The sequence below is a fragment of the Anolis carolinensis genome, chromosome 2 (assembly GCF_035594765.1).
Source record: "Anolis carolinensis isolate JA03-04 chromosome 2, rAnoCar3.1.pri, whole genome shotgun sequence".
Lineage (NCBI taxonomy): Eukaryota > Metazoa > Chordata > Lepidosauria > Squamata > Dactyloidae > Anolis > Anolis carolinensis.
Window position 1 is genome coordinate 277,448,125 of NC_085842.1, and position 16,938 is coordinate 277,465,062.

General features: G+C 38.0%; 1 protein-coding gene across 5 annotated transcripts in view; it reads left to right on the forward strand.

Annotated features, from left to right (window-relative positions):
- kiaa0825 (KIAA0825 ortholog) overlaps positions 1–16,938 on the forward strand; it is a 266,901-nt gene that overhangs the window by 84,971 nt on the left and 164,992 nt on the right. For all 5 annotated transcript variants that reach the window (XR_010003921.1, XR_010003920.1, XM_008103055.3 and 2 more), the window contains exons 5-8: positions 1,133–1,300; positions 9,878–9,972; positions 12,111–12,338; positions 13,708–13,973. Coding sequence is in view for 3 of the 5 variants with exons in the window: in XM_008103055.3 (XP_008101262.1) it covers positions 1,133–1,300; positions 9,878–9,972; positions 12,111–12,338; positions 13,708–13,973 (757 nt within the window). In the remaining 2 variants the exon portion in view is untranslated. The remainder of the gene's footprint in view (positions 1–1,132; positions 1,301–9,877; positions 9,973–12,110; positions 12,339–13,707; positions 13,974–16,938) is intronic.

Below are 16,938 nucleotides of genomic sequence, written 5' to 3' on the forward strand. Positions count from 1 at the left end.
CCAGAGTAGCAGGGCCAGAGTAGCAGGGCCAGAGGTGGGTCAGCAGGACTCCCTTCTCCTGTGCTGGCAGGCAGCAGATAGAAACAGCAAGAAGAGTCCAGAAGCAGGAGTTTTTAAGGGCTTCCTCCACTCTCTTCCTTTCCTCCTTACCCCAGAGTAGCAGGGCCAGAGTAGCAGGGCCAGAGCTGGGTCAGGAGGACTCCCTTCTCCTGTGCTGGCAGGCAGCAGATGGAAACAGCAAGAAGAGTCCAGAAGCAGGAGTTTTTAAGGGCTTCCTCCACTCTCTTCCTTTCCTCCTTACCCCCGAGTAGCAGGGCCAGAGTACCAGGGCCAGAGGTGGGTCAGCAGGACTCCCTTCTCCTGTGCTGGCAGGCAGCAGATAGAAACAGCAAGAAGAGTCCAGAAGCAGGAGTTTTTAAGGGCTTCCTCCACTCTCTTCCTTTCCTCCTTACCCCAGAGTAGCAGGGCCAGAGGTGGGTCAGGAGGACTCCCTTCTCCTGTGCTGGCAGGCAGCAGATGGAAACAGCAAGAAGAGTCCAGAAGCAGGAGTTTTTAAGGGCTTCCTCCACTCTCTTCCTTTCCTCCTTACCCCCGAGTAGCAGGGCCAGAAGTGGGCCAGCAGGACTCCCTTCTCCTGTGCTGGCAGGCAGCAGATGGAAACAGACATCTGGGCAGTTTGTAGGTTGCTGACCAATATATGTGACAAAAAATATCCCTCTTGTACATCATACGGTAACTCTCAAGTCTGAGAAATAATGAGCACTACATTATGGATTGTGAAACTGTATGGAATCTCCTAGGATTGACAACATATATGTTACTTCGAAAAAGAGTTTGCTGGTGTCTCAAAGACTAAGTCAGTGCCTTAAAATGGCTTCTTATGATGCAAATGAGATGTAGTCCATGGAAGTTTAACATATCACAAGACTCTCTGTTGCTTTTGTTGAATCCCTTTAAAGGCAGACCCGTTTTACAGGCATGGAAACAGATTAAAAGCTTCTTCCTTTACAGCTGTGCAAATATACATAGTATTTTTAAAATTATGATGATGTATTTGAAGTATTAAAGTGCTACAGTTCTATATATGACCTCATATAGTGTACAAAACACATTTCTCACATTTATTTTTCAGTTGCTCAGGAATACTCCAGAAAGGGGAGAAACTTCTGTTTAACGCTACATCAACTCAGATGTCTTTCCCAGCTTATAAATCTGTTTTTGTTGATGGAAGAAAAAGTTGAAGAACTGTCTTCAGAAATGTTGTTATTGCCATGTTTTTCTGAGAGCAAAAATGTTCAAGGTAATAGACATTTATACTTAACTTTATTTTTCCTTCAGAATAATTACTTTATAGAAATTCATCAGCTAGAATGATTGCTGTGGGAAAATAGCTTGCCCCTTCTTCAGTTCTGTAACATCAACATATTTCTGGTATACTCCAAAGTGTTTTGAGATATTTCACCTTTTTTATCACAAATACATTTAACATAAACATAAACTTAAGTTATGAATAGAATTAATATGCACTTCTTATATAAGATGACCAAAACAAAACTGCTTTAACTAGACAGTTAATCAGAGTGGGGAGATATAAAGCACAATCCATTGTAGTGCTAATATATGTCTATTAGCACAGTGGGGCTTCTTATGTGTTATCTTCTCTTCCATGCCATCTGAAAGCCCACACCAAAGGGTTTTACAGTTATCTGGAGCAGGCCCTAGAGATGAAATGTGGACTGCACAGGGGTGGAACTATTGCTTTCCTCCTAGTCTTGCTAATGGAACATTCCCACTGGACCGTGCCTTTAGGCTGAAAATGTGTTTCAGAGGGCACTAAACCGTATGTTCTAGGAGGGAAGGCAACAACATCCTGATAGTCATTATTACAAAAAAAGGTCTGATGCTAAGCTGTTGATTTTTCTGGAAGCAATGCAGACATACAAATATAGAGTACTTTGAATGACACTACCATTTTTGTGTTCACAGAATTGAATAGCTTTTATAAATCAGCAATAAATAGTGAGCTGGATTTTCTCATCATGGAATAAATCAAAGCCCTACACCTTTCTATTTCTCCCAACTGGTCTTCATTAGCCTTTTGTTGAAGACATGCTAGTTAGTAACAAAAAGGGAAAAGTGAGCATTGGCACAATAAGTTTAGGCATTCATAGTTCAGTATATCTCTTAAGAGACTGAAGGCTTGTTGTACAGATTGTTTGTAAAACTTGTATCAAAAATAAAATAGTTTATTAGAAAGTTCTTCATATTTTATTTTATTTTTGCCATGGAATTAGAGTTTTAGCTATACCAGGAGGTTTCTTGGCCATCATTTTTTTCCCTAGACCCAGCGACGACAAAGAGCAATGGCTGCATAAATTGGATGTGAGGAGAACACTTAGGGTTTATCTCAGAAAAATCAAAGATTTCAGATCTTCTGACAGATTGTTTGTACTCTTAGGGGGTCTTAAGAGGGGTCAAATGGCTTCTAAGAGTTCCTTAGCTAGATGGTTAAGGAACTGTATTAGGGAGGCGTATGTAGTTAAGAGTAAAGTGGCTCCCAGGGTTTGTAAAGCTCATTACACTAGGACTATAGCTGCTGCTTGGGCGGAGAGGTCGAAGGCTTCCACATTGGAAATTTGCAAGGTGGCCACCTGGGCTTCTCTTCATACGTTTTCATAGCATTATCACTTGGATGTAGTCTCTTCTGCAGATTCTGCTTTTGGTAGGAGGTTGCTTGTGAACCAAAAAAAAGTACTGTGAAGAAAAGAGAGATACATAGTTCACACCACTTCTAGCTGCCATCAAGACAAGTTCCTTTGCAGTCTGCACAATGGAAACCTATGAGGGCCAATTTACTTGGCTTAAAATAGAAGTTACAACTCAAGGAAGTACTGCCCACTGGTGTTCTCTGATTGTAATCCCATGACACACAATAGCACCAAGGGATACAGTGGAAAAATATGTGCGCTATCAAAAATATACATAGAAGGCATGCTGAAATGATCTGGATTTTTTTTGTAATTCATTTTGAATGCTCAGGAATTTAATCAGTTTTACTCTCTTGCTAAAAAAGCATATTGCTTCATTCAGGAGAGTGATAATTTCAAAAATATTTTTCGTTTAGTAAGCTTATTTTCCTTCTACATATAATTCTTTATATCTCTTTTTCAGTATGGACTGTTCACATGTTGATATATCAAGTATAAAATAAAACAGATATGTGAACATCATTCACAACAAATGCAGTTTGAAAATTGTCTTTGGTTACCTGTATGCAAACATGATTGACTTTTAAAATCTTGGATTGAAGCTCAGTGCATGATAAGTTCTTACTCTGAAGACAATATGATTTGACTTTAAAAAAAAATCCCAGTATTATGGTGGGATATACACTAAAATAATTAAGAAAATGTTTTTGACCGGTTCTCAGCTGCCATAAATGAAGAACCATTTGTTCAAGCCTGCTACATCTGCTTTTGTTTCCAAAGATTTGGGACTTGTAAAAAAGGAGATCTACATTCTGATTTTTCCTCGTTTTTTTCTAGAACTGTAAGAAACTTGATTAATATATGAATGGTGAATTGGTTTTGTGTAATAGCTATATGAATTAATCTTTTCTTTTTTCATGGCCTTTCCCCATTCTCACTGTTCTATTCTCCTTGATTTATCCTACAGTTAAATTAATGGAAAATTGAGACATACCTAGTACAGTCATTATCACTGGAGATGTTATCCTTTGATGGAACCTGGAACATATAGCAGCAGCCACGGATATAGCAGAACATCCTTATTTAGAATGAAGAATGTTTGGCCAAATTATATTCTCCTTCTGCCCTTCTGGTGTGCTTTCTGTTTCCTTTGGTCTTTCAGAAGTGTCTTGTTGAGATTTTCAAAAACATCTAACACACTTTTCATCTTCCTCTCACCTCTTTTCCCCCATTTCAGCAAGAAAGGTGAACTTTAGACAGATCTGATAATGAGTGCCAAGAAAAGCTTTTTCCAGTGGAGCTCTTTGAAACCACTCTGGGCAAACTTGTCAAGGCCTTAGGTTTTCAAGCTTTGCCTCAGGGGACTAGAAAGATTTGCAAAGGTCTTTCCTTCACAGATTAAGAAGAAATCTGTTACTTCATATAAATCTCTAGAAAGCACTATAAAAGAATAAAGCGATCAGATTTACAAAGTCATCGCCCTAATGGGTAGCTTTTGAAGCCAGATAGGCATTAGGTTGTCTCTGTGTGTAGATCCCAAAAATAGCAGCAGCAGCTTCTCTCATAAAGATTATTTTTAAAAAACAGGATGATAAGGATATGGAATTTACATTCAAAACATAGAAGTCAAAAGTTTATTTTCATTAGTTTACTAGATATTTCTTGGAAGCACATAAATGTGTTCTCTCTATTTAAAAACAATAATTTTCTTTTAAAAAATTCTTCTTGATTATTATACATTGTCCAGGCCAAAACAAGAAAAATGTTTTTGTTACAGTACCTTTGGTCATTTTATTTGATCTTTCAGCACCATAGCAACAATTCAGTATATTTTATTACTAGATTACCACAGTGAACATGTCAATTTAACTAGACCCATAAGTATTTCTAACAAGTGCAGGGCTTTATGACCTTGATTTTTCTGTGGGTGGTACATGTAGTTTAAGTCACTTATATCTGAATTCTTCTCAAAATGAAGAGGTTTGCATTATAAAAATGGGGGAGGGGTTGGATTAACAAAAGATTGCTAATTTAAACCCTTTCCTGCGAGTTCACCTTTGTTCTTTAAGTAAGTGCAGGTAAAAAGGTGAAGACATCTAAAAGATGAAGGAATCATGAAGGCCAAGTGGGAGATAAATAGGTGTTTTTACATAGTAATGAAGTAAAGATCTCGTATTTTAAACAGGGCTCAGAAAGATCACTAGTTGTAGGGCTCAAGCTTTAATATCTACAAATCTTTTCATTTGTAGGTACAGTTAGAAAAACCCAATAGGATTTAATCTAGTCTTGTGAGCATTATGGAAGTGAGTGCTAATTTTGTTTATTTTTTTATGTAATGTTCATTATTTTATAATTTCATCATTTTTGTACTCCAGTACATTGATTACTTCTCTTGCTTTACTTGTTCTCTTATTATTCAAACATTTATAAAAAATCTCCCTTTCTTTTTCTCTGTCTCATCTGTCTGTATGAAATTTTAAAATGGGGATAGAATTGCTGCTAAACCTATGAGCTATACCGTGCAGGGCCACCCAAGACGGGAAGGTCATGGCAGAGAGGTCAGACCAAGCATGATCCCTGGGGAAGGTAATGGCAACCCACCCCAGTATTCTTGTCATGAAAACTACATGGATCAGTACAACCAGAGAAATGCCAGTATACCATTGGGAGATAGGACCCCCAGGTCGGAAGATGGTCAAAATGCTACTGGGGAGGAGCAGAGGACTAGTCCAAGTAGCCCCAGATGTGATGACGCAGTTAGCCAAAGCCAAAAGGAAGGCTAACAGCTGACGGTGCTGGAGGTGAAGGACGAATCTGATGTTCTAGAGATCAACACAGTATAGGAACCTGGAATGTAAAATCTATGAGCCAGGGCAAACTGGATGTGGTTATTGGTGAGATGTCAAGATTAAAGATAGACATTCTGGGAGTCAGTGAACTGAAATGGACTGTAATGGGTCACTTCACAAAAGATGACCACCAGATCTACTACTGCGTACAAGAGGAACACCGAAGAAATGGAGTAACCTTCATAGTTAATAATAAAGTTGTGAAAGCAGTGATTGGATACAACCCAAAAAATGATAGAATGATTTCAATTTGACTTCAAGGCAAGCCATTTAACATCACAGTGATCCAAATATATGCCCCAACCATCTGCTGAGGAGTGAGGTTGAATGGGCCTTAAGAAGCATTGCTAACAACAAGGCAGCAGGAGACAACGGGATCCCAGCTGAGCTGTTTAAAATCTTGGGAGGTGATGCTGTCAAGGTGATGCATGCCATATGCCAGCAAATATGGAAAACACAAGATTGGCCATCCGATTTGAAAAAATCAATTTATATCCCCATACCAAAAAAGGGAAACGCTAAAGAATGCTCAAACTTCCGTACAGTGGCACTTATTTCCCATGCCAGTAAGGTAATACTCAAGATCCTACAAGGCAGACTCCAGCAATACATGGAGCGAGAGTTGCCAGATGTCCAAGCTGGGTTCAGAAAAGGCAGAGGAACCAGAGACCAAATTGCCAATATCCGCTGGATAATGGAGGAAGCCAGGGAGTTTCAGAAAAACATCTACTTCTGCTTTATTGACTATTCTAAATCCTTTGACTGTGTTGATCATAATAAACTATGGCATGTTCTTGGTGGTATGGGGATACCAAGTCACTTTATCTGTCTCCTGAGAAATCTGTATAAAGACCAAGTTGCCACAGTAAGAACAGATCACGGAACAACAGACTGGTTCAAGATTGGGAAAGGAGTACGGCAGGGCTGCATACTTTCACCCTACCTATTCAACTTGTACGCAGAACACATCATGCGACATGCGGGGCTTGAGGAATCCAAGGCTGGAGTTAAAATTGCTGGAAGAAACATTAACAACCTTAGGTATGCAGATGATACCACTCTGATGGCTGAAAGTGAGGAAGAGCTGAGGAGCCTTATCACCAAGGTGAAAGAAGAAAGTGCAAAAGCTGGGTTGCAGTTAAACGTCAAGAAAACCAAGATACAGTAGAGTCTCACTTATCCAACGTAAACAGGCCAGCAGAATGTTGGATAAGCGAATATGTTGGATAATGAGAGATTAAGGAAAAGCCTATTAAACATCAAATTAGGTTATGATTTTACAAATTAAGCACCAAAACATCATGTTATACAACAAATTTGACAGAAAAAGTAGTTCAATACACAGTAATGCTATATAGTAATTGCTATATTTACGAATTTAGCACCAAAATATCATGATATATTGAAAACATTGACTACAAAAATGCGTTGGATAATCCAGAACGTTGGATAAGCGAGTGTTGGATAAGTGAGACTATACTGTAATGGCAATTACACCTATTGCTAACTGGCAAATAGAAGGAGAAAACGTGGAGGCAGTGACAGACTTTATATTTCTAGGCGCAAAATAGTGAAGAGCAGAGACATCACACTGGCAACAAAGGTCCGCATAGTCAAAACAATGGTATTCCCCATAGTAACCGATGGATGCGAGAGCTGGACCATAAGGAAGGCTGAGCGAAGGAAGATAGACACTTGAACTCTGGTGCTGGAGGAAAATCCTGAGAGTGCCTTGGACCGCAAGAAGATCCAACCAGTCCATCCTCCAGGAAATAATGCCCGGCTGATCACTGGAGGCAAGGATATTAGAGGCAAAGCTGAAGTATTTTGGCCACATCATTAGGAGACAGGAAAGCTTGAAAAAGATCACAATGCTGGGGAAAATGGAAGGGAAAAGGAAGAGAGGCCGACCAAGGGCAAGATGGATGGACGGTATCCTTGAAGTGACTGGCTTGACCTTGAAGGAACTGGGGGCGGTGATGGCCAACAGGGAGCTCTGGCGTGGACTGGTCCATGAGGTCACGAAGAGTCGGAGACGACTAAACGACTGAGCAGCAGCATCCGCTCATTCGATATCAATATTTGTATACTTAGATTCCATATCTAGCCTTCTTTATTGTAGTAAAAGTCAGTGATTGAGAGTAATTGGCAGACTGAACATGCTTTTGTTAGCTCATGGTAATGGAAGGTGATGCAACGAGGATGGCCAGCTTTGCCACATCCAACATTTGTAGATGGTTGACTTCTGACTGGGCATTATAGTCATGAATGAAGGTCTATTTGATGTGTCTTTAAGGCTATCTGCTTCTCCTTTACACTAACTCCACCGAGCTGTGGTCTGATGTGCCATGGACTTTTTGAAATTATTAACTACCGGTAGCAATTAAGATACTGTGGTGGGAAAGACGAGAGGTCGTGATTCCACCATATTCTAGAAGTGGTGAGCCATATTGTAGTTGCAAGTAGAAGGAAAAGGAACACATTAGAAGATATGTGGCAAGAGAACAGCTATGGAGACTGCCCCCTAATGCTTTCCTGGTCCTGGGCCCTCGTGTCTGTACTGCCTGTCTCAAAACATGAACTTCCCTTCCTGCTTTCAGAACATGAGGTCAAAGGAGAAGGGTAGGTTATGGCTTGATCTCCTGTGCCTCTCTTGGTGTTTATGAAAGACCAGTGTTTCAGCTTTTCGTCAGTAGAATATATCTTTCTTCTGTTATGAGTAGATTCAAACTATAAACGTTCTGGGAGTATTTATGACTATCATAGGTGTCTATTGCCTAGTTTTTAAAAAATAGTGATGTGTTGGGGTTGTTGCATCATGATGGAAAGACCTCAGTGTATACCAGCATCAGTTGATTTACATAATGTCCACTTAGTAAATGGACATCTTCATGAGCCTCTGACTGCTTGGTTATCATAATATTGAAGTTATGTCTGCCTCCTCCTTCCCATTTTCTATTTCAAATGTTTTGTGCAGAAAACAACATTTAAAAAGAAATCAGTATTTCTATAGAGAGTATTACTTTCAGGGTAAAAATAATGTATTCTGCACAGGAAAAATAATATTTATTTTTGTCAGGACCCAGGCTGCGGAGCACCAATAACCATGCGCAGAGACCAGAATCTATCTAATATCTTTATTAAGGAAATATATAAAGTCAATAAAAACAAGTGTAGAATATAGTTCAGAAGTAGACCTTTCAGGAAAGGTCAAATATAGTCCAGGAAAACAATGTCCAATATGTGATATTAGAGTCCAAAGTTATAATCCACTTAACCGAAACACACACTATTAGGCAAGCTATAGTGTGGGGAACTGTCCATAGTCTTTCGAGGCTTAAGGTAAATCCGAAGGAAACTGGAAAACAAGGCTTGGAACCTGGAAGCAAGGTCCGTATTTAAAACGCAAGGCAAGGCAAGACTTGAAACTTGGCAAGATCAAACTTGAAACAAGACAAACATGAAACAAGAACTGAGTCCATAGAAGTCCGTGGAACGAAGCAAGGCTGGAAACTTGATCCGGGGAACAGGAACTGGAGTACGAAGTCTACACACGATCTCACTCCTGAAGCTGACGAATTGACTCCGCAAGGTTTCCTTCGCGGCAAAACCCCTAAATAGGGTCTCGTTTCCCGCCAGAAGAACACTTTCCCTGGAGAACTAGAAGTGAAACTCATCTCTGTCCAGATGCATGACTCCTTAGAATTTCCCAAGGGAAGCAGACCTAATCAGCTAATTGTTTGGCTGCGATTTTGGCGCTTCGGCGCTTCGCCTCCCTAGCGCCTCTATCTTTATTATAATTGTCCTTTCGAGAAAACGGGGGAGAATTCTGCCCAAGGCTTGTTTGGCTAACTTCTTGAGGGCAAACATCCTGCAGGTGCAGGGGCTCCGTTTCTGGCTGAAACGGTGTAAATCCCATGTTTTCCTCTTCGTCTGCCACAATAGTACTAGGAACGGGACTACAAGGCCCATGAGACATCACAATTTTATACTACTCTTATCCGAAACTGTAAAAATTTTTATCAGTATAGGAATCTCCTTATCAAGTTTTCCAACATTCAAGAAACACATTTTTGACAATTTTCTTAATATTTTAAATATTCTTTTCATCCCTAATCCATGCCAAATATTGTATGCAAAACATAGACAATGGATCTTCTAAGAAAATGTTGCTCACAATATAAAATTTTCTTTATATTTTAGTATTCTAGTACAACTTGCTGAATATCTCTCTATATTGATATATCAGAAGATGGTGCAGGCTAGCATGTTTTCCACAGAATTAATCTTGGCTTTGTTCCCTTTTGTCATACTGTGCAGGAGTTCTGAAGAAAGCTGGTGGGGAGCTTTTAATAGGGGAAAGTAGAGTGAATGAACCCAGTGCCCTTTCAGAACAGTTACTTCAAGTAAAAAAGGTGAGTAAAATAAAAATTAAAAACTCCATCACTCTTGAAGATATATTTTCAGTGCTATCATGGTAGATAAGGGCTTGTTAACATCTTAATTGTAAATCTTTTATGCCCAGATGTCAATAATTTCTGCTCTGTTATCAATTTAGACTGAGGCTTGAAAAGAAAAAGCTGGAAATAAAAGTTTGTGAATGTATTTTTACAAATATACTGAAAGCTGCAAACTTTTATGATTCGATAAAGAAAACTAATATGATTTGATAAAGAAAGGTAAATGCCCAAGAGTTCATTAATCAGTTCATTACAAGTTGTATTTACAAAGTGATGAATATTGGACTACCTTTAACAACTTGTCTGTAGATTTTAAACATATTTTAATATTTTAAAATATTTTTAACATTTAATGTTTTAATTTACAACATATGTGTTTTTAATTTTATATTTATAGTCTTATTCTCAATTTTATGTTGCTTTTAACTTGTATTGTTTTTAATATCTTATTAACTCCCATTAGCAAGAGAAAGGTGAGTTATAAATAAATAACAACCACAATATGGGTCAAGCTAAACAGACCCAAATGTGGATAAGATTATAGTTTTTTATGGGGGAGACTTGGAAGCATCACACTCCGACTCTGGAGACCAGGTTCAAATCCACGCTCCACCATGGAAACCAAATGGATGATTTTGGGCAAGTTGCATTCTCCTGGCTTCAGGGAAGCAAAGTCCCTCTGAACATATCTTGCCAAGAAAACTCCATGGAAGATTTGTCTTAAGGTCACCATAAGTCAGAAACTAATTTTTTTTTTTCATGTCAGGAGCAACCGGAGTTGCTTCTGGAGTGAGAGAATTGGCCGTCTGCAAGGACGTTGCCCAGGGGACGCCCGGATGTTTTGATGTTTTTACCATCCTTGTGGGAGGCTTCTCTCGTGTCCCAGAAACTAATTGGGAAACATAAATAAATCTCTCCCATTTTTGTTGTAGTTAAGTAGCTTCAATTAGAAACTAATTGAAGCTACTTAACTACAACAAAAATGGGAGAGATTTATTTATATTAATGTTTGATGAACCAAACATGTTTTACTATTCTCAGCACAAACACTGCCAGAAATGTATGCGTCTAGTCAACTGATTTCAATCACTTTTTAAAAACAATGTAGACTCATTTGCCAGATGATTTTTGCTGGGTTTTTTTATTTTGGCCCTAATTTCCTGAGTGATTTTTAACATTTAAATTCAGTTGGGTAACTCAGTTCATAATCAATGTGAATCACTGCAAAACTTTGAAACATGCAAAAAAAATCTACATAACATCTTTATCAGCCTCCTCACAAAAACAAGAATAACTACAGCTACTAAAGTGAGGAGAAACGTACGAGTAGTTCCATATCATTGATATACCTGTAAAACATACACACTTTGTTTTTTCCTAAAGCAGTTACAAGTTTGTTCAATAAGACCACATTTCAGATCTGAAGATGATAACAAAAAAGATAGTATTTGTCTTGTCTATCTTTTGTTTTCCAGAAGAGACACATTTGAGCTGAATCTTCCTCCTCAGTCTTATAAAGAAAGGGATTTTAGTATAGGATAAACACTAATTTTGACATTTTAGACATTTTTCTTTGTAAATTTTACCCACTCTCCTCCTCTTGCACAGATATTAATCAGAGGTAAATATATTTGGACATGTTATATCAATGTAAACATAGCCCAAATCCATGTCCTATGTCTTTGCCCCCCATTTTCCTCCACATCTTTTTTTTCACCCATTTTCTTTGCATTAATTAATATTTGTAATTCAGTAACAATTAAAAGAAACAAAGAACTAAAGATTGGGGACAGGGCCTAACCATGACACTGGTGAGTCAAACAGAGTTTGCACTACTTCTATTCATTTCTCTGAATCCCTGTTTTGTGCTATGAGTGTATAAAGAGCCTCAAGTGAAGAAGAAGAAGAAGAAGAAGAAGAAGAAGAAGAAGAAGAAGAAGAAGAAGAAGAAGAAGAAGAAGAAGAAGAAGAAGAAGATGATGATGATGATGATGATGATGATGATGATCATGATTGTTGTGGTTATTCATGATGACACTTAAATCAGCAATATTGGGCAATTCTATGTTTGTTGTATACTTTTTCTATTTCAGACCAGTATGCTAGAATTTGGCTGGAGAAATGCATTCAACGACTTGTCTTCCTCAGTCGCACACTGCATAACAATTGCAGTTGAAGATTTTTCCAGTAAAATTCTTCAGCAGGAGCAGAATGAACAGGCATCAGTTAGCTGCTATGTGATGTGTCGTGTAAATGTGCAGCACATGAAGGAATCCTGGGGTATAATCCATGAGGATGAGCGACCAAAGCAAATTTCAAAGGCATGTATCAAAAGATCTGTAACCCATCAACATTTTAGACTTTATTTGTTTTCCCTCCCTTGATGTATGTACATGCAGGACCAACACTGTTGTAGGAATCAAATAGATTCCCAGATGACAGTAGAAAATAAACTGCAATTAAAAAGAAATCCTACAAATGATGACCTATTACATTAGGAGGGGCTAGGGATAGCTATGTGTTCGCATAGATTGGTGATCAACATTATTTATTCACTAAGCAAAATGTCAAGTAGATCAATAGGTACCGCTTCTGCGGGAAGGTAACAGCACTCCACGTAGTCATGCTGACCTAGGAGGTGTCTACTGACAATGCTGGCTCTTCGGCTTAGAAATGGAGATAAGCACCAACCCCCAGAGTCGGATACGACTAGACTTAATGTCAGGGGAAAACCTTCACCTTTACTAAGCAAAATGTTGAGTTTCTGCCAGTGTGCTATTGTACAATGAGGTTTTTCACTGAAAAACTATGTAAGGGGGGAAAGACTACTGATCTGAAGCTATGTTAGGATTGACATGGGAGGATGGGCATGGAGTTGTTGATTCGCATCAAAGAACTGTGAATTAAACAGCCCACAATTCCATTTCGAGTAAAGGATATTTCTTCTGCTCTTGCAAGCCAGTATATAAATGAAACAGAATAAAATGACAAAGACTGTACTGCACTGTATCCCATATTTGAATGATGCCCAACTAAATGAAAAGGAATGCAAAACAAAATAAAACCATACCTCGAACATATAAAGCATGTCAAGAAGAAGGGTTATTCTATTATTACTCTCTCATATATTATTTTCTGGGGACAGAGTGATTTTCTTGAAGAGCACAATTCAAACATACCATTTATCTCTTGAGCCTGATGTACTGTCTTTCCCACCACTCCACTTTGTCACTTTTTCTGCTGAAAGTATACATGGGCCTTTTTGGAGCCTAACTCTGAATGTACATATTCTGCAAATATTTTTGGTATTAAAATTGTGACTGCTGCTTCTGCTTTTCTATGAAGTATGATAGAAGGGGTGGTTTTCAGTGAAAGGAAGAAAACGAAAAGGGTGCCTAAATCTATTAAATTGCTATTCTCATTAACCAGAGTTCCAGATACTTTGCTACCATAAGATGTTTTTGTCTTCATTAAAATTAAGGCAAAGTTTTAATGTAATACTAGTTATGGATTGATTCCTGAGTACCAGTAATATATCAGTTGTTGCAGCTAATGCCATGCCCCCATGTTATCTGAAGCAGTGTTATGTGTTTCCCTTTCTTATGCCATATATACTATTACTGTGCTATATATGCATTGAACAATTCTGTAAGAGTAAAAAGAACTGTATGCTACCTTTATGTTCCGTAGTTTTGTTCTGATATCATGGAAGAACTTGACACATTACTTCCATTGGCCTTGGCCTGCAGAGATGAGTCTCTCCAGGAAATCAGAGCAGACTTTGTGGAATCCTGCTGCAAAGTGGCAACAGCTGTCCTGACCAGACTGGAAGAGAGGAGCAAAGATATCCCTTCCAGGGCTCCACTGCAAAGTCTGTACACTATTCTTTCCACAGCAGTCCATGTCCACCAGCATTTTAAGATGTATGATAGTTTAATGAAGGAGACAAGTAGGAAGTGAGTATCCTCTGTTATGTTGTTTAATAGTATCCATAATACAGTAGAGTCTCACTTATCCAAGCCTCTCTTATCCAAGTTTCTGGATTATCCAAGCCATTTTTGTAGTCAATGTTTTCAATATATCGTGATATTTTGCTGCTAAATTCATAAATACAGTAATTACAGTAATAACATTACTGCGTATTGAACTGCTTTTTCTGTCAAATTTGTTGTAAAACATGATGTTTTGGTGTTTAATTTGTAAAATCATAACCTAATTTGATGTTTAATAGGCTTTTCCTTAATCCCTCCTTATTATCCAAGATATTCGCTTAGCCAAGCTTCTGCTGGCCCGTTTAGCTTGGATAAGTGAGACTCTACTGTATGTGCAAATGAAGCATTTTATTTCAATGATACAAATGAAAGCATTCTTTTCTTTTTTTTAAAAAAGAAGCTTCAGACATAAAACTCCCTTACTCATTCTTTTCCCTTTCAACTTATTTCCAGACTTACTACTACTGTTCACTGTCGAGACTCTACTTAAAGATTCTTAGGGCCCTTCCACACAGCCAGATAACCCAGTTCAAAGCAGATGATGTGGGATTTTATTCAGCTGTGCGGAAGGGGCTCTAGTTGCATCTGAAACCTCTGCCCAAATAATCCACCAGATAATTCAATTCAAAGCAGATAATCTGAATTTTATATGGCAGTATAGAAGGAGCCATAGTTACTTGAGGTTCAGAGCATATTTAAATCAGTGATGTAATCTGAAATTCTTACTAGGATTAACACAGTTGGATCCAAACATACGCAGGATAATAGATTACACTATTGAATTAATAAAAGGGCATATTGAAATTATTAATTAAATCAAGTTTTTTGTTTTCTAAGAAATTCTGAACATGCATGCATAATAATTGCTTGGTATAATAATGTAAGAAGTATCTTTTTGAAAATGAAGAAGGTATACCGCCCTGAAGCATAGACCAAAACCTCAGGTAGTGCTACATCTTACCTTACAAAAGATATATCTGCTTAGGGAACCAATTATGATATTTTAAAAAATTGTTTAGCACTCACTACAAAACCACTTACTTGAGGAATGCATTGATTCCTTCCTTTTCTTATGTGTATAGAGTTCAGCCGTCAAAACCATTTACTGTTCTTACTGTCTAGATCACACAGTGCCTCTCTTGACTGGTTTCCTAATACTTTCCATATCCAATAAACATGTTTTTTTTTCTTTTAGGCTTGCCATACTTCATCCAATCTTTTTGTCCTGTTTGGCTTTTACCATATCCTTCTCTGTGATCTTTACTCTCCTAAGTATAGCTATAGTTCCTAAGCATTGCTTCTTCTCTCAAATTATTGTGACCCCAGGTATATAAGTTTATAAAATAGATATAAAAATAAGCATGTACTGATTTTTAAAAAATCAGTATTTGCAAGGCAATCTAAACAGGCTGATTTTTCTTTTTATGAAGTACAGCTGAAGCATCTGCAGAATCTACTGTAAACTCTACATAACATATTCGTGTAGATGTCTAAAACAGCCACAAAGTGACTTTCAGAAAACTTTTTATCTTACCAGATATTTTGGCACCCAAAATTTAGCTAAGGAGAGCCTATTTGGGGTCAGGGCCCACAATTTAAAAAGCAGTGGAATAGACTACAAATGAGAGAATGCTACTTGGGACAGAGACAATCACAGCTGGAGTTTTTTTGTGCTTCTTTTGACTGTCTGGAGGCCCTTCCACACAGTGATATAATCCAGAATATCAAGTCAGATAATCCACAATATCTGCTTTGAACTGTCCACACTGCCATATAATTCAGTTCAATGTGGATTTTATACAGCTGTTTGGAAGATGCCTGGCTCTAGGTTGTTAGACCCAGACTATGGGAGGAGGAATGGCTAGAAAAATTCCCTCTGTTGTGACTGGAAAATTTGCTCAGTCCAGAAATTGGTCCTCACCCCAGCTTTGGTTGTCCATCCCTGCTTTAGTGCATGTCATCTAAATTCCAATTTGCGGTTAATCTTAATGATAGTTGGTTAAAGCAAGTCAGATTATCTCTTGAACTTGTTTTATTTGAACTATCCAGTTTTTGAACAATATGGAAAGCTGTGGTTAATCCCAAATAAAAATATAAATCTCTAAACAATGCTTTGAGCCTATACCAAATTAGAGGGGCTGGGGAGGGAAGTGTAAGCATTAATCCTGCCTGGATGCTTTTACCTGTAACATTAAATTTTATTTTAGAGTAGGTGGGGGTCCTTTCTTAGTCTGAAGGCATTCACAATTTATAGTGATGGTCAACCCTTATGGCCACAGGGTTTGGGACAAAGGTACAGTGGGGTGGGCAAAGCAACAAAGCAAGGCCTGACATATTTTATAGCAATTCATACATTTTCTGAAGAAGGATGCAAAATTATGATTACTTCTTTGACTATATATTCAGCGTTAAGCTCAAGTGTAACTTTGCAAACCAGCATATATTTCATTATCCTATCTCTTTAATGGACGTAGCAAATGAGGAACATACAGCTAGTGGTATTGGATTACTTGTTTACATTTGCAACCAAACAAAATCATTGAGTTGCTATGGAAGCAAACATTCTTTAATTCATATCCTTACCTCACCTTATGATTCCCCCCCCCCCCCCCACTTTCTCTGTTGTTTTCATGTCTGTAGATATTTGATTTTTAAGTGGAGGACACATGTTTTTTCTTTTTATTTACCTTATTTCCTTTCTGCCATATACATTGTTGGTCATATAAATAATAAAACTTCATATTCATGTATTTTGCACATCTCAAATTCTGTGGCATTCCATTATAACAGAACATTCTTTCAAACAAAAAGAGTAATGTTAGAATTGTAAATTATATTCCAGTAAGAGCGAAAAAGTCACACACAAAACTCTATCCAGATTATTTAAAGGGACAGTGGATTTCTTTCTTGACAACACGTTTTGCCTAAA